The sequence below is a fragment of the Bufo bufo genome, chromosome 1 (assembly GCF_905171765.1).
Source record: "Bufo bufo chromosome 1, aBufBuf1.1, whole genome shotgun sequence".
In the NCBI taxonomy this organism is placed as follows: domain Eukaryota; kingdom Metazoa; phylum Chordata; class Amphibia; order Anura; family Bufonidae; genus Bufo; species Bufo bufo.
Genome location: NC_053389.1, coordinates 295,212,012 through 295,239,561, shown reverse-complemented (window position 1 = coordinate 295,239,561; position 27,550 = coordinate 295,212,012). Strand labels below are relative to the sequence as shown.

The 27,550-nt window shown below is 40.5% G+C and overlaps 1 protein-coding gene across 1 annotated transcript in view; it reads right to left on the bottom strand.

Moving 5' to 3' along the window:
• Positions 1-701: 701 nt before the first annotated feature.
• The window catches only part of CSF1R (colony stimulating factor 1 receptor), a 121,155-nt gene continuing 94,306 nt past the window's right edge, over positions 702-27,550 (bottom strand). Inside the window, exons 10-21 of the mRNA XM_040440738.1 lie at positions 27,383-27,498; positions 24,385-24,511; positions 22,469-22,573; positions 21,406-21,516; positions 19,223-19,379; positions 18,528-18,607; positions 15,169-15,281; positions 13,925-14,047; positions 7,657-7,768; positions 4,213-4,312; positions 2,307-2,412; positions 702-1,618 (exon numbers count right to left, since the gene is read on the bottom strand). Coding sequence (XP_040296672.1) covers positions 1,514-1,618; positions 2,307-2,412; positions 4,213-4,312; positions 7,657-7,768; positions 13,925-14,047; positions 15,169-15,281; positions 18,528-18,607; positions 19,223-19,379; positions 21,406-21,516; positions 22,469-22,573; positions 24,385-24,511; positions 27,383-27,498 — 1,355 coding nt within the window. The 3' untranslated portion in view covers positions 702-1,513. The remainder of the gene's footprint in view (positions 1,619-2,306; positions 2,413-4,212; positions 4,313-7,656; positions 7,769-13,924; positions 14,048-15,168; positions 15,282-18,527; positions 18,608-19,222; positions 19,380-21,405; positions 21,517-22,468; positions 22,574-24,384; positions 24,512-27,382; positions 27,499-27,550) is intronic.

Genomic DNA, 27,550 nt, shown 5'->3' with positions numbered 1-27,550 from the left:
AGCTGCTTTTTTCTTGCCATAATACAAATTCTAACAGTCTATTCAGTAGGACTATCAGCTGTGTATCCACCTGACTTCTCCTCAATGCAACTGATGGTCCCAACCCCATTTATAAGGCAAGACATCCCACTTTTTAAACCTGACAGGGCACACCTGTGAAGTGAAAACCATTTCAGGGGACTACCTCTTGAAGCTCATCAAGAGAATGCCAAGAGTGTGCAAAGCAGTAATCAAAGCAAAAGGTGGCTACTTTGAAGAACCTAGAATATGACATATTTTCAGTTGTTTCCCACTTGTTTGTTATGTGTATAATTCCACATGTGTTAATTCATAGTTTTGATGCCTTCATAGTCATGAAAATAAAGAAAACTCTTTGAATGAGAAGGAGTGTCCAAACTTTTGGTCTGTACTGTATATATGAATATATCGAGGATGTACCTATTAATACTGTAGGTGCTATATGAGTAATATATAATCACTTAGCTTTGTACTGATAGCTTGAACATCAAAAATAAAATCTATACTAATGAACTGTAGCTTATTAAGTATGGTTTGGGCTATTAATAGATAATTGAGTGAAGCACATATACTATGCAACCCAGCGATATTAATATTCATTAGGACAATTATTCCCAACTGAATTATTACCACAGAGATAAAAAATGTGCCCCTATTGTGGAGACTCCTAAAACTACTGTCCCACATCCCTCCTGTAAAAGTGAAAGCGAGGGGTGTAGCTGTCAGGCATGCAGAGATGGCAGTCAGACCTGAACCCAAGTGCCTCAAGTAGTCCAAAGAGACCTTTGCCACATGAGGAGAATGAAGGTAGGGATCTTGTTGCAGATTTTGCATTGGGGCCTGATTTAAACCTCTAATGACAATGCCATTGCTATTTCCTGGGAAACCCCTAACCAGGATCCATGGATTGGAAAACACTGCTTTAGGTTGATGACAAGGCCCCTGCGCACCTGAAAACCACATAGGGAACGGTGATTAATATTTGCTTGACACATTTCCTGGTGTTTAAAAATGTAATCATGACACCACAAGCTGCTGTCATGAAGAAACCATACTGTAAATTTATATTCATAGAGCAAATTTTATACTACGCTGTCTGGAAACAAATGCATCGCTATGAATACCTGATTTTATATTTTGCTTGATTAAATCTTAAAATTACAAAAAATATAGTGAAAAAAGTATCTTCCCTTCTCTGTTTTTGTCACACTCCTATTATTCATTGCCCTTGTTGAATCTAATAGGAATGCACATATATAGGTCAGTTAACACGACAGTATCGGCTTTTCCAGTGCTACAATAGTAATGCTACATTTTACCCATCCCCCTCTGATTCTGGCAACAGAGAGACTATGTTTAGTTTCTTAGCTTAATAAGTATGAAATTAATGCCTCAATCAAAATTTCTAATGATTAATGTTGGCGGTTCTTCCATGTAACACCAACACTTCTGTGCGCCTCAATGATTTTGTGGAATCCAATGTGGAAGCCTCCGACTAACAGAACTGGTAGTTGTTTCCTTTCATCAGAGGCTGGGAATCCACACACTTTGTATCTGCACAATCTTCTTCTTGTTGGCCCTGGATGATGTTTGTATAATCCTCAAAGATAAAAACAAAATTGAAACTTAAAATGTGATATATGAAAGAACATTTACATGGTGTTGGTCAAATGGTTTAATCAAAGTGGTGTACCTCCAACTGATCTCCTGAATGATGGGACAGAAGAAAGTGTTCACAGAATATAGCTGTCAATGAAACTCACAAAACCAAATGAGTCCTATATGAAGTATGAGGTCTTTGTCTGCCCCAGCCCTTCTAGAAATAAAGGGCACCACAACCCTTTGACTGTTCTTTTCCATGATTTGCTAACGTGACAATGCCAATGAGGAGGTAGAGTTCTCATCACTCATTGGGAACCGAGATATGCCCAACATACTGGGCCTAGCCTGCCTCTAGGTTTTGTAAGCTCTTGGGCAGAAGCCAGTTGGCTTTATCCATACACAGAACCACTACTGTCCACATTCTTTGCAGGGAACTGCAACACTGCTCCATTGAAGCATATCATTACCCTGAAAACTAAAACATACGTTTCTCATTATAGAGTAATGTAGTGGTGGGTCCTTCTTCATCAGCAATTTCCATTGGACAGCGCATGTGACCCTCTTGTGGACGTCTGATTGACAGCAAGTGGCAGAAGTGCAAATTGATATACATTTCCAGAAAATTGATATACATTTCCAGAACTTCTAGTCAAGTGCCGATGAGGTAGCAAAATGGCTGTTTTTACCTGGTTTGTGATTATGCTCATTTGTCTGTTGATGAGATCGGTGATCTGGTTAAAGGTTGGTCGGCGAGTAGGCTCCAGGTCCCAGCATGCTTTCATGATGCGATATCTAAAAATGTTTCATAATCAGAAAATGACTGAAGGAGGTGTTTAATGATTTGCACATTTTTAAAATCTTTTATAGGACTATCCATATTACCCACTGGGGCACATACATTAGACCAACATTTCACTTCTCACACATGAGACTTACACTTCTGTTCTTACTTTTCAGCATTAGACTGGGACAGGGTAAGCAGAGTCATCTCATTTGACAGCAGGGAAAAAAAAAATCACAGCTCTGTAGTAATGGAGGACTAGATAAGGCAGGATAGTAAGGCCTCATGCATATGACCGTATGTATTTTGCGGTTCGCAAAAAACTGATCCGCAAAACATATGGATGCCGTCCGTGTGCATTCCGTATTTTGCGGAACGGAACAGCTGGCCCCTAATAGATCAGTTCTATCCTTGTTTGTAATGCAGGAAATTTATTGCGGAACGGAAATACAGACATACGGAAACGGAATGCACCTGGAGTAACTTCTGTTTTTTTGCGGACCCATTGAAATGAATGGTTCCATATACAGTCCGCAAAAAAAACGGAACGGACACGGAGTGAAAATATGTTCGTGTGCATGAGGCCTAAGGATGACCATACACATTAGATAGCTGTCAGTCGAACAGGCAGCTATCTTACCTGACACCCATGAACTCAGCTCGGCTGAGTGTGCATATGTCGTGAACAGGGAAAAAAAACCTAAAAACTTTCAGACTCCCCTGACAGCAGTTTATCTCCCCAAGAACTGAAGAAATTGGTAGTTGCCTCTTATTTACTCTGACATCTGCCATTTCAGGAGACTTGGGAGGCCCTCATGCGCATGGTGGGTTCAGGTCAACATTTATCTAATGTGTATGGCTAGTTTTACACTAAGCACACAGATGAGGATCTGTAAGCATCTACACTGTTAGTCCCTGGTCTGTGGTGGAGGAACTGTACTCCATCTCTTCTAGACACTATTAGTCTACTAACACTTTCCTTACCATTATAGGCTATGCCTGCCTCAGCAACCTGTATTTTATTGTCTCAGTTCATCTAAAGTGTAAAATGAAGCCATGTTGTAAATTGTTTTGATGAAAGTGTCCTATTATTTTGTGCCTATAGCTCCCAAGCAGATCAGTGCCTCCACAGTAACAGACTACATGCAAGCCTTGTGTAGTCTGATCCTGCAGTCATACTCCGTTCTCTCTGTCTTAATATTTACAAGCATACTAGCAAATTAAGGGACAACTGGAAGGAGTATCAGACCACTCATGGTTTATATGTGGTCTGTTGCCATGGAGATGCATAAATCCGCATTGGAGCTGATGTTTTCATCAAGGGCTGCATATAGTCAGCTTTAGTCATTTCTTTGAAACATACAATTTTCATTGGATTAGAACACCATACCATAACCTAAATAGCACTCTGTCAATCAATAATATATGTCACTGTACTTCCCTGAACGAGGGTGGGTTCTGACTGGGTGAAGGTCCTGTTTAAATTTAAAGGGACTATCCCATCCCTTGAAATCTTTTACTAAAAGCTTAGACTGACTTTCTGAATATGGGCATGTGATAATATTGAGGTCATCACTGAAAGCCAGGATAATCAAATTGGTATGGAAGCCAGGAAATTTCAGCCCAGGAGTAGCATGTTATAGCATTCTATGCTTTTGGTAAAAAAAAAAAAAAAAATTCCAGGGACATGACAACCCCTTTAATACTAACCTTTCATTTTACAGCATAAATGTTTGGCTATGAATGTGCTACCTAAGAGCAGACGATTACTGCTTTACATTATGGAAACCTTGCATTCTATTTTTACTTACATGTCCAGCGGGGAAAAATCTGGGCAGTCCATCTTGTATCCATCTTTTATCATTTTATAAAACTTTCGGTTGACAACAACACCAGGATATGGGCTCCTTCCTGTAAAATAAATAGTGTACAACCTGGATTAAAGTTCTCAACACAAGAGTGCAAAAATGTTATTTATTCCAGTTGTGAATGTTTAATTACCAGAGGATGCCTCAAATGACCAAAAAAAGTCTCATGAATACAACCCCTACCCACATGATTAGTGTTGAGAGAAGCAAAGCATTCGAAGTTGAATTTGGTCCGAAGTTTAGGAAGTACCAATACACCTTGCAATAAATAAAAGAACCAATTGGTCCTACCTCATCTAGGGTGTCACTGGTGTGTCTGCGTGATGTTATCCGCTGGAGCCAGAACAAGTTCTTATCGAGGGGAGCCGGAGCACACCCAGATGACAACGGCATCTGAAGCGCTCAAAGTCATTAGTGCCGGGTGTCTGCTCTTTAAAACAACAGACAGACAGCATCCATGGCACCCGCTGCACTCGCCAGTGGGCGCCATTTTTAAATGCCTGGCCGCCGACCTAAATTTACTGTCGGGAAAGGGTTAACTGCCAAGCCTTCACACTGAGATTGGGCCACCAAGTGGGAAGAATATGATTAGGCAGAGTGGCCTGGGTATACTGTATTTATAGGGATTTGTGCCGACTTAATAAGGAACAAGCCAAATTTCTTGGTGAACCTTGGCGAATCAGCCAAATGGAATTTTTCAGAACTTCGCTAATCTCTACATATGATCTATCATGAGCTCTATCAATGATCCAGAATTGAGATCCACTCATAAAAAGTACCTTATTCTGGCAGAACTGGCTACTGCTTGGAAAACGTATAGTTTGACCCAGGGGCGTCGCTAGGTCAAAACATTCGGGGCCCCTGATGTTTTGTCCAGGGCCCCGAATGTTACGGCTGGTAGCTATACAACTGCCTCGCCGACCTAAGGATGGCGATAAAGTTGAATTACTGTGGCCGCTTGCTTGTAGAACGGCGCAGGCGGTTGCCAAGCAACTGCCTGTGCTGGGTCGCAGGCGGCGTGATGATGTCATCGCGCACGCCTGCGCCAAGACACAGACGGCCCGGTGACTTCAACATACCCATCTGAATCCAGAAGCCTGCAACTTGGACCTCCGCCATTGGGAAGTCAGGTGAGTATTTTTTTATATCTTGTCCACAGTGGGGGCTTTGTGAATGCTATGGGCACTAAATGTTGGCATTATACCTGCTGGAGCCACTAGGAGATTGGTTATAACTACAGGGCCTTTGCAATACCTATTTGGGGAACCACAGGAAGGACTTATTACTACTAGGGCACAACAGGAGGGCATTATACCTTCTGGGGCACTACAGGAGGGCCTTATACCTATACGGGGCACCACAGAAAAGCCTTATTACTACTGGGGCACTACAGGAGGATATTATACCAATTGGAGACACCACAGGAAATCCTTATTACTACTGGGGCACTACAGGAGGATATTAAACCTATTTGGGGCACCACAGGAGGGCCTTATTACTACCGGGACACTACAGGAAAGTATTATACCTATTGGGGGCACCACAGGAGGGGCTTATTACTGGTGCACTATAGAAAGGGACTTATAGATCTGCCTTAATTCTACTAAGAGCACTATGGGGGCCTTATTGCTACTGAGGGGTCTGTATATAGCTTTATTACCACTGGGGGGAAAATAGGGGGCCTTATTTCTACTGGGGGCTCTGTGAGGTTATTATTAATACTGGAGGGCTCTTCTACTAATGGGGCACTCTTGGGGAGCGTTATCAAGGTTGGGGGCACTGTAGGGGGCAGTATTACTAATGGGGACACTATTGGGGAGCATTATCACTGTTGGGGGCACTGTAGGGGGCAGTATTACTAATGAGGGCATTTCTAGAAGGGAATTACTATTGGTGGGGCTATGAGGAGCACTATTACTCTCGGGGGGTCTATCTGTATGGCAGTTTTTTTTCTTCAAGATAGTATTTGGGGGTATTGGGAAGCACAGCGAGTAGCAGGATAACACTGTGAGGACTTCAGGTTGGGGGATGATGACAGAAAAGTGATGAAGCTAAGATGTCTGTGTGTCACACTCTGCAGAGATGAGGTGCACCTGCAAGAAGTTGTACAGACCAAATGGAGAAGATGATGACAGAAAAGATCTACATCAGAGGAGATGTCACCTGGAGGCACTGGATGTGTCAGGTATGTGCTGCTGTATAGCAAAATGCGGTAGGGGTGGGGGACTTAGAGAATTGGGCCATATTCATTGGGGCTTGGGTCCTGGATCTTCTTTGACCCTAGCAACGCCCCTGGTTTGACCTAAATTTAGAGAATCCTGATTCACAACAGTCAACTTTTATTTAAATAGGAGTTGTGTCCATGAGCCTATAGGCATAGAACAAAAAAAAATAGATTTTGAAGGGTCATATTTTAGAATTTCACATGTACAAGTCACTATGGGGGTCAATTATTATCCAGAAATACACCTATATTAGGCCTATTTCAGGCACAGATTTCAGCGCAAAGGTTATTTGCGCCGCAATCTGCGACTTTTCCCTGCTAACCCACACCCACTTTTTTAGACCTTGCGTGAGCGGGGAAAAGGGGGGAAGGGGACAGACCGGCATGCCCGTCTCATTCATCATTTTCTACGCCTGTTTTAGGCGTAGAAAATGGTCTAAATGTAAGACAGCTAGAAAGCTGGCTTTGATTTAGACCGGTGCTAGATAATCTGATGTTATGTAGAGGCCGGCACCTCTTCATAACATCGGCAGATCCGCCGTCAGATATAGGGGTTATTAAGACCGGTCTTAATAAATGACCCCCGCGGACGGCCACCTTCATCAGGCACTGATGAGCCTGATAATGGAGGCAGTCTGCCACAGAAATGCGTAGCTTTTGTTTTTATATGCCTTTCTTGTTTTAATAAAACCTTTTAAACAGAGTTCCCGGTGCAGTGCAATCCTTTTTTTGTACTCAGCCTGCTGAGTGTTTTCTGCAGTACGAACTATAGAGTGTGTCACTGGCCCTGATGGCCTAGACAACCAGACCTTGCACCCCAGACCTTATATTTGTATTAGCAGCTACATGACCTTAGTGTATTGATTTGGCAGGGTTATTTGGTCACTACATGAGTGTACCATTTGGGCACTGTATTGTGCACTTTTCTATACCTCCCCCCCACCCCTATTTTTGTTTTTTCAAAATTGTGCACCATAAGGTGGGGAATCCATAGAAGGCACTGCACAGTTCACCATTGTGGGTTCCATTGTGGTTAATCTGGTCCTGGTATTTCATACAAGGCATAGATTTTGGTTACAGATGTTGAATACAACAGCACCTCAGGGTCATTTGACCTAATATTTAGCGGTGAAAGAATTTGATCCTCGATGATCTGGGCTCACCAAGAGAAAAGATCTCCCACAGTAGGATTCCATAGGACCAAACGTCACTTTGCACTGTGTAGATACAATCAAAGATACTCTCTGGGGCCATCCACTTAACTGGGAGCCGAGCCTTAAAAACAAACATTTGTATACGTTAAAGTTGCATTGAATTGTGTCTAAGGCCACGTATTATAATGCTCTATATTAAAGAGGTTGTCCAGCTTCATGGACTTTTTTAACAGACCCCTGCACTGTGTTGTACATGCCTCTCCATTCATGCAGCCTTCAGAGGTTTTCCGGTCCTTACCTTGTAAACTCCCTGATGCGTCACTTGTGCTGCTACAGCCAATGATTACTCTCAATGTTGACATGTCCCCAAGCAGAACATTAATGTTTGGTCACGTGCCACTGGGGGATACATCACCACTAAGGCCAGTCATTGGCTGCAATGGAGCATGTGACCCCATCTGTCTTGTTGTGCATTTTCATAAGTATACAATATTATCTAATGATATTATAGCCAAAATGAATGCTCATTGCCTTTAAGAATAAAATCAGCTTGAACCAAAGTTCTGTTGTGTGGCTGAAGAAGCCAAGATGAGTTCATGGCAAGTTCAGTTTATAAAAAAATAATTGTGAATATGAACGGACATTGTATTTTAAAAGTTATTGCTAAAGATATGGATTTATCTATGGGGAGTACACTAGCTTCTTCAGACATGTCTGTCTGAAGGGAACAATGTTGTTTCATGGATAAACCATGACAAGATAAAAATTTATATCCTTAAGGCACACCTGCTATGTGAGGCTCAATTCATATATTCATAATTATATTATATATTTTTCTGTATGGTATATTTAGTTTTATAACATATTTTAACCAATAATTCATATAATGTGTTATTTATGTGTAACAATGTATCGATTTATATATATATATATATATATATATATATATATATATATATATATATATATTATACCATGTATGTGTCATTTAGAATGTATCCTGTAGAAGATACAGAAACACTGAAGTAAGTTTCTGGTAATTGGATTTCTGAAAAGAGTTAAATGTTATTTCAGACGATAGTTATTCATCCATGTAGATAAATAAAGTAAACAAGTCCCGATGCCGAGTATCAAGGCCATTATATATCGTTATCTATTAACATATATTCAAAAAGATAGGAGAAGACAATGACTCCAACAAGTCTAGGTTATGGGTAATTAAAAGTGTCAGGAAAAGACCTTCCTTAATGATGTATATTAAAAAGGTTAAGAAGGTCATGTGAACATATTAGGTATTTAGAATTAATGTTTATGGTTGTGATATTCATCTGCAGTACCACAGTGCCATCTGGAGGCAGATGAACAATATTATATTATTTTACCATTTGTCTTATACCATGTCAAGGGTTAATATGACAGTCTAGAAGTTTAGAAGATGAGGAACGGAAGACCGTTGAAGGAAGCATGGAGCAGTGTGGAAAGGTGACTGAGTTTTTCAATAGGTACAACATGGTGCAGTGGTCTGTTAAAAAAGTCCTTGAAGCTGGACAACTCCAAGGACTAACCAATCTAATTGATGACATTTCTCTCAAATTATTCTCTTGTTTCTCTTCTCTTTTTCCCCCAAATATAAAGCAATATAAACTGTGTTCCAAGTATCAATATTATAATTCACAACTAGAGGAGAAAATCTCTGTGCATACAGTACTCTAAGAGCCTATATGGCAGCATATGTAGGCAGTGTTCTACAGCCTCCATGTACTGCTGTGCAGACTCTGTGTATGAAGCTCTGCCGTGGGCATCAACCTAACGTGGTACAGAAATAGATTAAGTACATTTGGATCATACTACAGATTTATATTTATACACTGCAATATGCGGTCACTGGCCGTATGCTCTCCGCATCACGGATGCAGACCCGTTCACTTGAATGGGTCCACAATCCGGAGCTGCGGTGTGTAACAGAGGCACGGAACCCCATGGAAGCACCATGGAGTGCTTCCATGGTGTTTCTGCACATGCCTCCGCACCGCAAAAAAATAGTTCTATTTTTTTGCGGTGCGGACGAATCACTGACCCACTCAAGTTGATTGGGTCTCGATCCATCCCGGCCGCTGCACAGACGTTGACTGTGCATTGGGGTACGCAAATTGCAGTCTCCAATGCATGGAACGGCCGCATACAGAGAAAACTGCAGCTAGTGATTACATTAAGTGTGAAATGAAACTGTTGACTCCATTGTAATGGCTTATTGAGGATACGGTTGTTCCAACCATGCAGCTTTGACCACAGTGCTCAATGTTACTGGCACAAGAATCTTGTTCCTCTCTTTGTCTGCAGTCTGTACCAAGTCAGCAGATTTAAGGTACTTTCAGATGAGTTTCTCCACACTGAAATCTGTGACAAATCCATTATCTCAATGTAGCCTGATAAACATGGGTTTCAGCTCATAGGGAGTGTTTTAATTCCCTAGCGCTATTAAGTACAGTACTACAAGAATAGTACTGCTGCCACTGACCTTAGATCGCTAATTTGTATGTTTATAATTACCCCCATTCTCAAATTGTGTACCTGCATACCAGTCCTGAAATACACTGAGAGGAGTCATCGGCATGCACACATAACGGAGAGGACTCCAAGACATATACGGTACTCCGGGACCAGGGGCATAGCTAAAGGCTCATGGGCCCTGTTGCAAGAGTTCAGCTTGGGCCCCTCTTCCCTCAGTACTTTGTGGAAAGGGACAGGGAAGCACATAGCCTTCGTGCTGCGCGAGGACCCAGTAGTGTAGGCTACCTCAGCACCCCCTATAGCTACGCCCATTTCCAGGATAAGTCCTCTCAATTTATCAGTGCACAACATGAGGAATCATGAGTATGGACATATACATTTGCAATCTCAGGCCAGCAGCAGCATAACTATTTATGTGGCACTGTACTTATTAGCGCTTGGGGGACCTGACAGATTCTCATTAATGTGATTGTGCCAAATTATGAATTTATCGCCTATTCACAAGATAGGAGATAAATATCTGATCGCTGTGGTCTGACTACTAGGACCCTACCAATCATTAAGACAGGGGTCCCGTACAAGATTGGAGCAGCAGGTTGCGCATATGCCCCTCATTCATATTCTATGGTACTGCTGGAAGTAGCCCATCATTGTATTACCCAGTGTGAATAAAGAATAAGTTTATAACTTGGCGTGACCCCTTTAAATGTGATATATATGGCTCAAATAGGCGGGGTTCACATCACCGTTTCATTTTCTGTTCTTCTGATCCGTGATAACATAAGTTATGCTCAAATATGCACATTTTGTATCCGTTTTAGCCATATCCATCTCAGATCCGTTATTTTAGATGGCAAAAAAGTACTGCACAAAGTATTTTTTTCCATCTAACATTACAGAGACAGAAATGCCTAAAATGAATGCAAAATGTACATAACTGAGCATAACAGATGCTTAAAATGTAGGATCCATTTTTTGGGGTGTTTTCTATTCTTCTGACAGATCAGAAGAACGGAAAATGAAACATTGATGTGAACCCATCCTTAATTGGGCATCATTTTGGCAGTATGATGTAATACAGTCCTGATCAAAAGTTTAAGACCACTTGAAAAATGGCAAAAAATCATATTTAGCATGGCTTCCAAGTAGAGCTTCAACATGCAACAAGAAGAAATGGGAGTGAGACAAAACATTTTTTGAGCATTCAATTTAATGAAAACAACGAATAAACTGAAACAGGCGGTTTTTCAGCTGATCAAAAGTTTAAGACCACACCTCCAAAAAAAAACTAAACGCCCCCAAAACAGAAATCCAACTTCCAAACATGAACTCAGTAATGAGTAGCTCCGCCGTTATTGTTTATCACTTCCAAAATTTGTTTCGGCATGCTTGATGCAAGCGTTTCCATGAGGTGAGTGGGAACATTTCTCCAAGTGGTGAAGACGGCCGCACGAAGGCCATCTACTGTCTGGAACTGTTGTCCATTTTTGTAAACTTTTTTTGTAAACTTTCCTTGCCATCCATCCCCAAAGGTTCTCAATTGGATTTAGATCAGGGAACACGCAGGATGGGCCAACAGAGTGATGTTATTCTCCTGGAAGAAGTCCCTTGTCCTGCGGGCATTGTGTACTGTAGCGTTGTCCTGTTGAAAAACCCAGTCGTTACCACACAGACGAGAACCCTCACTCATGAGGAATGCTCTCTGCAACATCTGGACATAGCCAGCGGCCTTTTGATGCCCCTGCACTTCCTGAAGCTCCATTGTTCCACTGAAGGAAAAAAAAAAATGGCGCCCCCTCCACTGTTGCGCGTAGAAAACATCTCAGGTGGGATCTGCTTGTCATGCCAGTAACGTTGGAAACCATCAGGACCATCAAGGTTAAATTTTTTTCTCATCAGAAAATAAAACTTTCTTCCACCTTTGAATGTCCCATGTTTGGTGCTCTCTTGCAAAGTCCAAACGAGCAGTTCTGTTGCGTTCAAGGAGATGAGGTCTTTGAAGACGTTTTTTGTTTTTGAAGCCCTTCAGTCTCAGATGCCGTCTGATGGTTATGGGGCTGCAGTCAGCACCAGAAAGGGCCTTAATTTGGGTCGAGGATCGTCCAGTGTCTTGACGGACAGCCAATTGGATCCTCTGGCTCAGTGCTGATGAAATTTTTTTGGGTCTTCCACTTGACTTTTTTGTTCCATAACCCTCAGGATCATTTAAGAAATTCCAAATGACTGTCTTACTGCGTCCCACCTCAGCAGCGATGGTGCGCTGTGAGAGACCCTGCTTATGCAGTTCAACAACCCAACCACGTTTAAAAAGGGAGAGTTTTTTTGCCTTTGCCATCACAACGTGTGACTACCTGACAGAAAATAACAATGAATCCACATCCTTTGCACAGATTTGGCCTTTTAAAGGCATGACTTTTGATCAGCTGAAAAACAGCCTGTTTCAGTTTAGGCTACTTTCACACCTGCGTTCGGGTGTCCGCTTGTGAGCTCCGTTTGAAGGGGCTCACAAGCGGCCCCGAACGCATCCGTACTGCCCTAATGCATTCTGAGTGGACGCGGATCCGCTCAGAATGCATCAGTCTGGCAGCGTTCAGCCTCCGCTCCGCTCAGCAAGCGGACACCTGAACACTGCTTGCAGCGTTCGGGTGTCTGCCTGGCCGTGCGGAGGCAAGCGGATCCGTCCAGACTTACAATGTAAGTCAATGGGGACGGATCCGTTTGAAGTTGACACAGTATGGCTCAATTTTCAAACGGATCCGTCCCCAATTGACTTTCAATGTAAAGTCTGGACGGATCCGTTCAGGCTACTTTCACACTTAGAATTTTTTTTAAACTATAATGCAGACGGATCCGTTTTGAACGGATCCAAACGTCTGCATTATAGGAGCGGATCCGTCTGTGCAGACATCAGACGGACCCGCTCTGAACGCAAGTGTGAAAGTAGCCTTATTCGTTGTTTTCATTAAATTGAATGCTCAAATTTTTTTTGGGCTCACTCCAATTTCTTCTTGTTGCATGTTGAAGCTCTACTTGGAACCTTGTTAAGATCCAGCCATGCTAAATATGATTTTTGATCAGGACTGTATCTGGTATGAATAATATACTTAGCAGGCAAGTGCCCGCTACACTGAGTACAAGGTAAAGAAAAAAAATTCTTGGGGCGTTCTTTGACAGTATTACTGATAAGGGTAAGTTAAAGGGTAACTGAGTCTTCATAAAACATCTGATATATCATAAAAACATCAGAGTGCTGAGTCTGAGTGAGGAGACCCCACCGATCGCTAGAACACGGCAAGAGAAGTGCTTTCACATCCTTGGGGTTAAAGTGAGATGGGCCCATAGATTTTATATTGAGTCAATCTTGCCGTCGTGCTTCCTCTCCTGCATCGAGTACAGCTTGATATGTGAGTGCTTCTCCCTTTTCCCTGCTTTTTCTTCTAGCAGTCGGTTGGGAGATGCAAACTCAGACCCCCACCGATTGATGTGTCTCTATAACATATCAAAGGTTTTATAGAAACCTAGTGACCCTTGAAATAACTATTTAATCCACCCACAGCCTCAAAGGAATATTTCATATAAATTCCACACACCAAAAGAATCATATAGCCCTTAACTAGACTGTATATAACCGATCAATCCTATAGATACTTCATTATAACTTGGCTCAGTCTCAGTGCATTCTGCATTAATGATTTCACTGTGTGTAGGTAATAGGTCAACTTAAACATATGCATGATTATTTAGGGGAAAAATATGGAAGACTTACATTGCCTTTGACAACATAGTTGCTGTCATTCTCAATGTCCCTGGCCAAGCCGAAGTCGCAGATCTTAGCAGCACGTCCATTGGTTACCAACACATTTCTTGCAGCCACATCTCTGTGAATACACTACATGGTATTTAAGATATATTAGCATATAGTCAATATAATATACCTAGTACAAGTAGAAATATCATAAGTTATTAGAGTATTTATACATCAAAATCCCAACTTGACCACTCAATATAGCATTAAAATCAGGGATGTCCAGGTCATCACCAGATTTGGAAGACCCATTAGCCAGTAGATGTCTGCCATCAAATTTTCTACTGTATTTTTTGGGTACGGTATTTATGTAGACCATTTTTTATGCAGGCCATTTAATGTAGAAAATGCACAGGGCATGGCTTAAGTATAGGAGGCACATAGCAAAAATGAAAATGAAGCCACATTATGGTGTTGGGTTTGTGCACGTCAGATGGTCTAATGTTGTTTTCCTCTTACATAACTTTTCCATGACCCCAGGGCCTAATACTCATCTAATAATGCAGTCCTATAAAAGTTTCTGTCTCCCAGTAGTAAATGGAATGCATCACTGGGTTCCCTCTCTTTAAGGGCCAAATAGCACGTGTGAGACCTATCTCCATGGTATGTATGCCCTTGGCATAGATGTCTAAGTAGTTTCCCATCCAAAATAATTATCTTTTTTTACAGTGAAGGATTTTACATTGATTGTTTCCTGTGGGTGAATGGCAATTTACCATCTCCTATTCACAGGCAATGTTAGTGACACTAATGTTTTGAGGACCAGCTCCTTTTTTTGTAACCTTAGCATAACATCACCCCTCACTTTTGTAAAGGCTTTTTTTGTTTTTTCAGTTAAAAGCTTTGTACAAATTTGTGAGTCATTTTGTTATGATTGCATTCTACTCATTTTGGGCTAAAAATATTTTTTTCAATTATTTATTTCAAAGTATTTAGTATTTATAAGGTCTGAGAGCAGAGATAAGGAGCCCTTAGCTAGCTGTTTGACGGAGCACAGCGAAAATTCAGATCCTGCTAGTAGATCATCTCAGCTCTGTACAGAGAAAAAGACTCCATATTATGAATAAAGATCAACTGAAATTTTTTTTTTTTACCTCATAACGAGTACAATGCAATAATAAAAAAAAAAAAAACTTGCCCCCAAAGATGTACATAGCCCTTAATTAATGGGAGAACACAAATTTAAGAAACTCTAGGTGACTTACACTCTTAGAGGCCAAGAATGACATTCCTTGTGCTACTTGAAGTGAAAAGTTTAGAAGGTCATGCAGGTCCAGTGGTAAGTGATCATCCATGTCCTCTTCTTCCAGTGGATTTTCTAAAACAGGCATACTCATAATCATGAAAAATCAAGATCTTACTGCCCAATAATCATGAAACTATATGGCAGATGTCTTAAGAATGCAAGAGACCATAGCAAAGGTGACAGATCTACCATATTCCACTTAAAACTACAGTTCAATAGATATTTTAACCTCCTAACATGTATGTGCGCTAAGAGCTTCCATTATTCATTTATACTCATTTATAGTCGGTATTGTACCACTTTTATCTAGAATGACCCCCATTTCTTAGCTCTATTGTTTGTATATATAACGGTGGGCAGCCATTTTGTTTTTTGTAATTATGTTTGCTTTATGGATTTGCACCTGTGATTCTGAAGGTTCTAGTCTAAATTTTCTTGCAATATATTGAGGGTAGCACCACTTTTAGACTGAACACGCCCATCTACCTGGGACTTCTGAGCAGAGTATTTTTGTAGCTGGTTCATACACTGCCCTGAATATTGTAGGCTTAAGTAAGTCCAAAGTGAGGCAGTATATTTAGTGATAGAGACCCATCTGCGGAAGCCACCTTGACGCCTGGTAGATGGGCCCGACACGTATGTGCGCTAAGAGCTTCTATTATTCATTTATAGTCAGTATTGTACCACTTTTATCTAGAAGGACCCCCATTTCTTAGCTCTATTTTTTGTATATATAACGGTGTGCAGCCATTTAGTTTTTTGTATTTATGTTTGCTTCATGGATATGCACCTGTGATTCTGAAGGTTCTAGTCTAAATTTTCTTGCATTAACCTCCTAACAGTCATATTAAAATTCAAAAACACTCCCAAAAATGTCACTCTTTTTTTGCAGTTTTTTTTAATGTGTGTCTGCAGTAAATTTTGTTGGCGCACAACTCAGGGGACACTATTGCATTTTTAACCCCTTTGTGACATAATTAATTTTAGCCTTAAGACCCAATAATATTTTCCCCCTTTGTGTTCCAGTAGTGATAACTTTTACATTTTTTCTTCTAATTTTTTATTTTAATTTGCGAGATTAGTTGTAGTTTTTTTAGGAACCATTTTAGAGTATATAGTGTATTAAATAACGTTTATTATACTATTTTTAGTAGAAAAGACAGCAACATTTACATTATTTTGTGGAATTTGTTTATGGTGTTCACTGTGTGGTAAAAATAACATAATTTTATTATGTGGGTCAGAACACTGAATATAATACCATATGTCTATATGTTTTTACTATTTTCCTTTTCTCCTGCAGCCTGTCAGCTCTGTACCTGCTCCCCCTCCTCATCCAGACTGACAGGGAGGGGGGGGGGGGCAGCTGCTTTAGCTGCTCATATCAGAGGCCTTAGGCTATGGTCACATTGCATTTGAACCCTATGTTTGGTGTATGCACTGGTACAAAAAAAGAAAGCACCACACTTATCTGTAGGGTTTCATTTACCCAACAGATGCCAAAAGAGCATCCTTTTAGCATTTGTAGCATTTGTCAGGTTGTTATATGTCAGTGTTTTTTTTAATAGTTTACAAAAATATTGTCAGCTACTATAGATACAAGGTCAATCACATTATGCACATGGAAAATATGGTGGATGATGAAAGGGAGCATTCTGATAGTTCCCTCCAAATGTGGACTAGATGGATAATGTTTAAAGACAGTCCAGACTTGGTGACGTTTGTGGATTTATTACCTGAGGTGCCCTTCTCCCCTTTTTTCTTTCCATATTTGCTTAACGTATAGCTTTTTTTTACCTTTTATGTTCTCTTTTTTGGCTTTTGCATTCTTAGTACTCAGGACATGGTCAATCAACTTTCTTTCTTAGTCTATAGAATCTACAATTTCATATTCTTTTTTTTTTTTTTTTTTACAAGGTATGCTGTGTCCTGTCCTCTGCTGATGAAGGACAGTTATTTATAACCTTTAATGTACTTTTTTTTTTTTTACGAAAAATATTTACTGCTAAAAATAAAAAATACTGTAGTTGCATCCTGCAAGAAAACTTATGTGAGCCTGCTAAAGAGGTATGCCACTGTATACTTAGTTAGAGGTATGTGTCAGGAAATCCTACAGAAATCTTAAAGGGGTTATCCAACCCCTATAATGCCTCCTCTAATAACCAGGGCCCTCACACAGGTTGTACTTACCTTGCTCTCCGGCACCTGTGTCGCTTCTGATGGCTGCCACTGCATCTCCCTGTTGGGAGGATCAAAATATACAGGGGGGATGGTATGCAGCCAATAGCAGGCCGCGATGGGGACAAGCCTTCCTAGTGTCCACCCGAAGAGGCATCCGGGAGCAAGGTAAGTACAACCTGTGTGGGGGGCCCGGGTATTAGAGGGGTAACCCCTTTAATGTGGACAGAGCCTTATTATTTATTAGCTCTTCATGTATTATTTCTAGGAGTACAGTATACTTCAATTGAATAAATCAAGGGAGTTGCCTGGTATAGTAAACCCATTCAACATCCAGTACATAATTTCAAGTTCATAGAGTGGAGTCTCCCATTCTGAAATGTGATTTACTGTATCACAGTGTTCCTCAACTGATCTACTGTAGGGCAGTGTTATTCAACTCCAGTTCTCAGGGCCCACCTGCTGGTCATGTTTTCAGGATTTTCTTAGTATTTAGCAGGTGATATATAATTCACCAACAGGTTGCAGTAACACTGTAATCAGCTTATTGTCAGGAGATTCTTTCAAAAAAAATATTGTTCATAGTGGGAAATATTTTTTAAGGCTTCATTCACATCACCGTTCAGCAATCCCATTCTCCTGCTCCATTTAGGAGACTATAATGGGGTCCGTTATGTTTCCGCTCAGAAGATGATTTTGGAGCGGAGACAAAAGTTGTGCATGCAGGACCTTTGTCTCCGCTTCAAAATCATCTTCTGAGCGGAAACAAAACTAACCCCATTATAGTCTATGGGGTCCTAAGGGCTCAGTTTGGCTCAGTTATGTGCCTTCTCGTTCTCTGTCCTTTCCGTTCGCCTACTCCTAAGCAGAGCAGGAGAACGGAAAGGCTGAACGGTGATGTGAATGAAGCCTAAGGAGGCACAAAGTATGCAATATGAAATGTGAGAAAAGAAAATTCACTAAATTGAAATTATCAATACTGTTTTATGATGTGTATTTGTTTCACTTTTTGTTGGCGAATTACTTTGGACCTCATTAAGTAAATTATTAATGTCCTTGATCAATTAGTCTCCAACAGAAATATAAAAGCAACTTGGCAGCTTTAGCCATAGTGTAATAAACAAAGCCCAAACAACATACCTGGTGTGGAGCCCATGTTGGAGGAGATTGGTTTCATATCGATATAACTGTCTTTGCTTTCACTTCCTAGTCCACTGTCACTAGAAAATTAAATCAATATTCAGCATACTGCATGTGTACGTTTTTAGGTAGTTATCAGTCACATTCTTTTAGATACTTAGACTCAGTCCCAGAAGGAGCCCACTCGGTACTTCTTGTGGGACAAAATGTCTCAGACCCCATTATTAGGACTGTATACGGCTCATGAAAAGTTTCGGGAAATGGTATTTAGTGCTTACACATGAACAGGGTTGGACTGAATTATGAGTAGCAGAGAATCCTCCTGTGGACCCAGGCTCTGAAACAATAATTAAGACCAAAAGTCCAACAGTAAACAAACTCATTTGGAGGTAACTTTGGAGTCTTGTCAAAAGAGTTCATATTAGGCCTCTTTGGAAAGTCTTTTATTATCAATGTTAACACGAAAGATCACATTGAAAATTTGAAATTAAAACTAGAAATCTGCAGGGTCTTTATAGATGGAAGGTGGGCCTTTAGAATCATCTCTTCTAGTGGACCTAAGATAACCCAGTTAAATGCTGCACCTTCACTCACTGGCTTAAAATCTATTTGGCAACAGGTATCCAAATTATGTGAAGCCACAATTTTTGCATTTTTGGCCAGATAATATAAGGCTGTAGTGACAATGGATTTACCTTCCCAAATACTTTTGTTCTACTGCCATATTTTTGTAGTCGTCCGTAGAATTTGCAAGAACTGCAGTAAAGTTATTGTTCATGATTTCTGCCTTTCTCCTCAAGAAGTTTAACAGGTCTCCATGCTGACAATATTCTGTGATCACCAAAATTGGGCCTAGAAAATAAGGAAACATTTTAGGCAGTATTTATAAAGGCCATATGACTAATTGACTATACATGTACTTAGATTCTATGGTGCTTTACAGCAGCCCTATGGGCCATATACACAATGGTCAAGAGGGGACCTCATTGACTTCTACAGAAGGGTTTTCTAGACATGATCTGTAACCTGCGCAGAGGTCATTGTACAAGGAAAGAACAGATAAGCTTTGACTATCACCTATTGTGAATGGAGGATCATTTGTTATCTATACACAGAGGTGCTACCTATCATTCTAAACTTCCCTGTAATGATAAGGAGATAACTAAAGTAAGGACATCTATACAGAAAAATAAGTGGTGCCTATTGTCAGGCTTATTGGCCAGTGCAAAAACTGCAGGATTTTATTGTTTTTGTTTAAATATAGCTAGTGACATGGGAAATTATGAATAACATCATCAAAAATTCTTCAAAAATGTGTTTAACATAGAAACGGGATTTAAACAATAGGCCATTTTCTGATGACACATTTCCTTTAAATTTGGTGTATCTGTAAACCTTATACTTTTGTCTAGAGGTGCTACTCCAGTTTGTATATGCTACCCCTTACTGGAGTGAGATTGTACATAACTTACATAACCAAGCCTACTTATCCATCCACTTTTCAAAACTGCAGTGAGTGGTGTAAAAATGCTAAAAGTCTTTTTGAAACCAGAATCCTGTAGTGCTGGGCATGATGAATTCCCCCTAGATATTTACTGTCTGATACACATTTTACAGAGGTCAGCTCTACCCAGGGCATCATCTGTAGTTCTATAGAATAGAGTTTCTATGTCTTTCTTGTTCCAGTGTGGAAATAATTTCATTTCTTAGAAATAGATGAGGTTGATATTGCATAGACATTGCATACTTTACACGGCTGGTAAGTTGTCTTAGTTTTCACATGGCTTTTTTCCTTGTTGAAAGTGCATCAACCTTTCCGTGATATTGGTATCAGTTTGTACAGATGATCATGATATATTCCACCCAAAACAGAATGTGGCTTGTGCCAATCATTTTTGCATTAAAGAAGGTTATCTAGGTAAATATAATGATGACCTGTCCTCAGGATAGGTCCTCAATGCCATATTGGAGCGAGTCCGAGTCCCAGCACCCCTGCTGATCAGCTGTTACAGGGAGCCGCCACGCTCTCTGGAGGTCTGGTGAGTGCAGCAGACTCCCAGCAGCTTTCCAAGTACAGCGCCATACATCGTAGAGGGGCAATGCTTGGTATTGAACTCAGCCCCATTCACTTCAATGGGACTGAGCTGCAAGTAGACCATGTGACTGATGTACGGTAATGTCACTGGCCTAGGAAGAGGCCGTGGACCCCTTCTGATCTGATATTGATGACCTATCCAGAGGATAGGTCATCAATATAATATGCCGGATAACCACTTTAATCCGCTAACCACCTACCCACCTATGAATAGTTGCAAAAAGCGAAAGATCCCATTGAAATGTTCATGTATATTTCTATGCAAAGGTGTTTTCACACTGCCCCCATTATTACCAACGGCAACCAAAAGAGTGTTCCACCAGGCCGTATCCACCAGGGTTTTCTGTGTTTTACTGCATGGAATAGTGTGGCAGACTATGAGTGAGGCATGCCATGCATGGGTCCCTTTAGCATATGTACCAGGAGCTTTCCAGTGTGCAAATTCACACTACAGATGCAGTGTGAAAAGACCCTCAAATATATTTTCCAGAAAGGCTGACCATACACAGTAGATAAAAGTCGACCAAACCTGCCGGAGATTCTTATGTGCTTGGCAGGCCCCCATCCAATGGAAGATATTGGATACAAACAGATACCAAACATGCCGGACTCTTTGTGTCCGTTTATTCCCCTCTCCCACTGAAATAAACATGTGTGCTCATGCTGGAGTTGGTAACGATAGCTGGATAGTTGAGCGATTGACGAATGACCGGCTTTGGATACCATGATCAATTTGTAGTATTGAAGATAAAGCACATACATTAAAGTATAAAAGTCTCTTACCTCCACTTGTACAAGCACCAAGAAGGTTCACAATATTCTCATGGTGACCCAAATGGCTGAGAATTTTAAGCTCTGACATCAGTGCTTCCTTCTCATCTGTGTGTGCACTGGCTAAATAAATAGAAAAGGATGCTCAGTTTTCTCTACCATAAGTGACGGCAGACATTTTTTTTGTTGGAGGGAGTTTGTCTCCTAAAAGCATCTATTCAAACATCTCTCTTGGACCCCTTATTGATAATGAGTTCTGACATATGAATCCTAACGTTTTACTAAAGAAAGAGAGCACACCCAATTGGAACATCCAATCAGTCATAAGCGCTATGGGGGTCATTTATGATGTAAAGTATGTGTACTTTTGTCGCAGGTTCGGTTATAAAAGGAATTTGTGGCCAAATCTGTGACTTTTCCCTGCTCACGCCACTTTTCCAAGGTGGCGGAAAAAGGGTGTGTGGCGTGGGCAGGGAAGGGGGCGGGCCAGCTGGCCTGTCTCATTGATCATTTTCTACGTCTGCTTTTGGCATAGAAAATGACTTAAATCTACGCCAGCAAGGCAGCTGCCATACATTTAAGCTTGTTGCACGCCCAGTGCCTAAGTTATGTAGATGCCGGTGCCTCTACGTAACTTAGGTGCATCAATCGCCAGCGCAGGGTTATTAAGACCAGCGGCTAAAATGCCGGTCTTAATAAATGACCCCATATATGCTTATGTATTGTTGAAGATTACCATTTTAATATGCTTTTACTGACAGCTGTGTGGTGGTTGTCCAGGATTAGGAAAAATTTGCTTTTTTTTTTTTTTAGCCTAGAAACAGCACCATGCCTGTCCGCTGTGTCTGATATTCTAGCTCATTTCCATTCACATGAATTGTACTGATCTGCACATGGTATAAAAAGAAGAGGGTCTGTTTCTTAAAAAAAAAAAAAAAAAAAAAAAGCACTAACCTTTCATTCCCAGACAACGTCTTGAATTTTGAGTAAATGATTGTTTAAGGAATCATGAAAGTTTAGGCTCTAGGTCTAACATGTCTAACACACAGCCTAGTCATGGAGCCAGCCTACTTACGCTTTAGCATTTTTACGGCAACTTTGAGGGCTGAATCATCTTTCCCCATCCCGAAAGCTGTTGCTTCCATCACCTTTCCAAATGCACCTGCTCCTATAGTCTTTCCTGTAAGTGAGAGGACACATTTTTAACTTTCATCCTCTTTGATGACTACACAGTTCTCTTTTATGAAACCACAGGAAATTAGCAAGCAAAGCTCAAAATTGTGGACTGTTGTGGCAACAGTTTACTGCTAAACAGGAAATGAAAGGAGAGCTATCTATGCATGGTGCTGGAGCTTCTGACTAGTGTTGAGCGAACTGGTGTTTTCTCAAGTTCAGCGTACAGGTTCAGGTTATCTAAGAATCCCGTTATGGATTCTGCTATCATGGACCATAACGGAATTCTATGACGGCAAGCACCACGGAAGCCTATAAGAGGCATTCCGTATTGCATCCTGTCATAATAGAAGTCTATGTTGGTCATAGAATGCCGTTATGGTCCGTGGTAGCAGAATCCATAACGGGATTCTTAGATAACTTGAACCCGAACCTGTATGCTGAATTTAATAACACAAGTTCGTTCAACACTACTTCTGACCATTTGAAAGAAGAATAAGTAAGCAGGCACACTCTAATTTAGGTCATTCTATTAATTTATTTATATATATAGTAAATGTAGGATGTATTAAAATTGTTCAATAAAATGAGGCAAATTACTGACCATTGTCTGGATATTAGACATGGAATAGACAAGTGTAGTACACTGTTTTAAAACACTGGCTGGCACTGCTTGAGTATAGGATCATTTGGTTGGTACTATTAGGCTACTTTCACATTTGCAATTTTCCTTTCCGGTATTTAGACCATCATAGGATCTCAATACTGGAGGAAAATGCTTCCGTTTTGTCACCATTCATTGTCAATGTGGACAAAACTAAACTCACCGGAACACAATGCCCCAGAATGCATTCCGTTCCGTTTGGTTGCATTCCCACTTCGGACAGAAAAACGCTGCAAGCAGTGTTTTTCTGTCTGGCATGGGATGCAGAGCAAGACAGATGCGGCATAAAACACAATGTAAGTCAATGGTACCAGATCCGTTTTCTTGAACACAAAAGAAAACGGATTGGGCGCCCATTCACTTACAATGGTTTTAGTGCCGGATCCGTCATGTCTATGTTAGAGATAATACAACCAGATCCGTTCATAACGGATGCAGCCGGTTTTATTATTCTAACGGTATCCACAGATCCAGCAAAAAGCAGATGTGAAAATAACCTTATTATGCCTCTGTTATCTGATTAGTATCACAGGGTTTATTTTAGGGGTAATGTTCAGTTTTGATTCAATATTACAAATTACTGCTGGTGGTATTATTTTTACAGTGTATGAGCACTCAGCATTTTATGGCAACGTAACCTGAGTAATGGATGGTACTTTAATTTGGCCACTATATGGTATTATTTTTGGCAGTATTGCTTGAGCACCATATGACACTTACGACATGCACTAACTTTTGAATACTCTACCATGCCATTATCTTAACACGATAAAGTAATAGTCTGGTACTTTTCATGGTGTGTAACAGTGATATGTGTATATTCGGCTATATGTGCACTGCATGACACTAATGTATGGGCACTGTATGACTGTGATATGTAAGGATTTCATGGATGGCTACACTAACTTTATTTACACGTGATTTTGAGTAGCTTAGGCTAGGGCTACATGAATAACAACAACAAGCTATGAGAGAAAGCTACAAAATCCAAGCTTTCAGATAGTTTGCAATTTACATATTCACGTTTGTGTTAAAACCAAGCAACCTAAAACAATGTCAGCCAGGGTTGGGTTTTCTATTAAAAGAGATTGGTAGTTTGCGATTTTGCCAGAATTATGATCCATGTAGCCTTCCCCAGTTCCTGGGTTACATACCAAACTGCAGGTTTGCTCTTGGAAACTCCCATCTCTCATTGTATGGAAGATGTGTAGGATCAATGCATATGTACTGATTGTCTTCAGACATTTGGACCATCTGCCAGCGGACTTCATATTTTGGTTTCTGTAATAAATATGAGAAGACTGTGAAAAGGTGGAGACATATTTTAAGTGACAATATTTTAGTAGAATTTCCATTTACTGTACTTTACTGCTTGACAAATGTGCTTACACATCACAATGAAATGTATGTAGATTTAGTTCCATGCAATACAACATGACCCACTGACATGCAAAAGGTACAGTTCTATTGCCTGGTAACTGTCAGAGCTTTGTTTCTCTGCTAGTGAGCTCTAAGTCCCCTGCATAGATTTAATTATTAATGTGCTGGTTACCTGCAGCCCCACAAAAAGCCCCACATCTTATATGTCTTCTCAACATGAAAATTCAGTAGTCAAGGATGTATGAGAGAGCTATTAGTAGCTAGGACCTATCTCAGGTTTTATAGTAAGTATACCATATACCTGCAGCTCTCACTCCTGACCTGGGTTTTAATGGTTCTATTTTTGGTTGTATCGCAAAGAGCAACTTCAATCTCGTCTTGTTTTAAAGCTTAGATTGTTTTTGAAACAAGACCTGTCTTATACCTCTAGCTGCTATACAGCCTGAGATAGAACAGGTTGAGCTTTTCTCACATCCACTCAGTCCTTTACCCTGAGTCAACTAAAATGCTGGTGCATGCCCTTATCATCTCTTACTTAGACTACTGCAACACTTGTTTTCTGTAGCCTCTCATCTAAAACCTCTTTAATAGACATAGTTACACCCAGTTGCATGGGTTCATCAATGGAAACAGCTACCTTGGAGAAGGTGAATACCGAATCTGCACTGGAAATTTCAATGGATGAGGATGCACGTTTCTTTTTACATTCTCATAGTCGTCTGTGTAAACGCACAGCTAATGACATGCTCTTATCAAGAGAAGCAGGTGAAGGATAATTCATAAGCAAGTCCTTAAGAGTGTCAGAAAGACGCTGGCAGAATTTGCATCTCAAAGCCAAGTAATTACATTGGGCCAGCATCTCAAAGCCAAGTAATTACATTGGGAGGCGACACACCATTTACGAAAATCTGCACAATAGTCCTCAACAGGTCTGTGTCCCTAACAGAACGAAACTAATTTTAACTTAGCAAATGCATGTCCTGTTAGGTTCATTATAAAGTAAACATAGAGCAGACAAAAAATTATCCACATAAGAAAGCTCAGGAGAGTCAAGGGGAAGAGAGAATGTCCATGCTTGGTGATCCCCTTGCAGGAGAGAAATAAGAATACCTGCTCTCTGTTGCTCTGACCTCAAGGAGTGAGGTCTGAGATGAAAATATAATTTGTAACCCTTCCTGAAAGGCACAAACTGCTTTCTATCCTCACAAATCGATCAGGCAACATAAGTTGAGGTTCTAGGAACTGTGAGGGGACAGTGGCAAGGAATGGGGACTAAGTATTCTCTTGGTGCTCGACCCTTTCCTCAATATCCTAGACCAACTGAGTCATACCACGCATTTGATCTACTAAGACCTGCATAGGATCCATACCAGCTAAAGTCGACACTGCAGAGAAATTCTGGTTGGCCTGTGATTCCTTCATAAAATAGATAGGGAACAGTGCAGCCCTATACTCCACCCATACCTATGACCCTACCTATGTACTTGCACGATCCGTCCTAAGTTACGGCCCACAACTGTATTACAATTCCTTCTTAGGTAAATGCAGGGGCCGAAACCAAAATGAGAAAAGAGTAGTAAAACAGAAAGAGGTGAAAACCAGACAGGCGAAACCAGGACTGGATTAAGATCCAAAATCAGATACAAATACACAGCAAAGTGAAACCAGGAGAAAATGTCAGAGACAAGGTCAACAGGCAGAGGTGAAGTAACAAACTAGCTCAGTGAAATACTAGGAGGTAACATCAGAGGCAAAAATCAGTAATTAGAGGCAATGTAATTGAAACAGGCAAAAGGTCAGTGATCCAGAGTAATAAAACTAGGCTTAAAAATCAATCATAGGCACCTGTGGCCAGCAGCTGCCTGTTTAAATAGCCTGCCTGAGGAAGAATGCGACGGTGGCACAGAGCCTGATTGGTCTGGTGTCCCAGCTCCCTGAAAAGTCGAGCAGCAATACTGTCAACGGGGATTGTTGCTATAGCAACATACATTTTTTTTCCTCAAAGGTTGTAATTTTTTTTCTGTATTAAAACGCAATAAAAATTATACAAGTGTGGTATTGTTGTAACCATACTGACCTGTAGACTGAAGATAACAGGTCAATTTTACCGCATAGTGTAAAGCGTAAAAAATAAAAACCTTTATCAGAATGGAATTTGGAATTTCCTGCTACATGGTATGCAACTGTAAATGGTGCCATTAGAAAGTAAAACTTGTCCCGCAAAAAAATAAGCCCTCATAAGGCTATGTGAATGGAAAAATAAAAAAGTTAGGACTATGGGAAGGAGGGGAGTGAAAAACTAAAATGCAAAAATGGAAAATCCCAGGGTCCTTAAGTGGTTGAAATCTAGATGTGTCAGGCAAATTCCGAGTTCATATTTGGAATCAGCGCACGCTCATTTTAGTATAAATCACATGTTTTTCTCTCAGTAGCAAAATCATTGTTGCGCGGTGGAATTAATGGCTCTTTAAATTAAATAATAATCATGTTAATAATAAATAATAATTACCATACTTGAAATATTACATGTTATAATCAGTTATAACCAAGACATATATCCCTAGAATGTGATGACACCTAACTATCCTAATGTATGCATAACTATTATTCACACAGATATCATGGAACTCTTCTTTAGAAAGTCTTTATACTTTCCCCAAAGTTTGCAGTTTTGAAAAGGTCTGACTCTCATGATTATTTTTTTGGGTCACCAGATTTTCCACAGGGAAACCACTTGACATAAAGGCAGACAACACTTAAACAATTTCATACCTGCTTGTATTTGTAAAGGAGGAATGCCGAAAGCAAGAGGAAGAAAGCTCCAATGACTGTCATTACAATCATCATAGGGTTGAATTGTGGGGGGTCTTTCATGATACCCATCGTTTCTGGAAATAAAGGGAATATGATCAGAAATTAAATAATATCTATAATTTTATA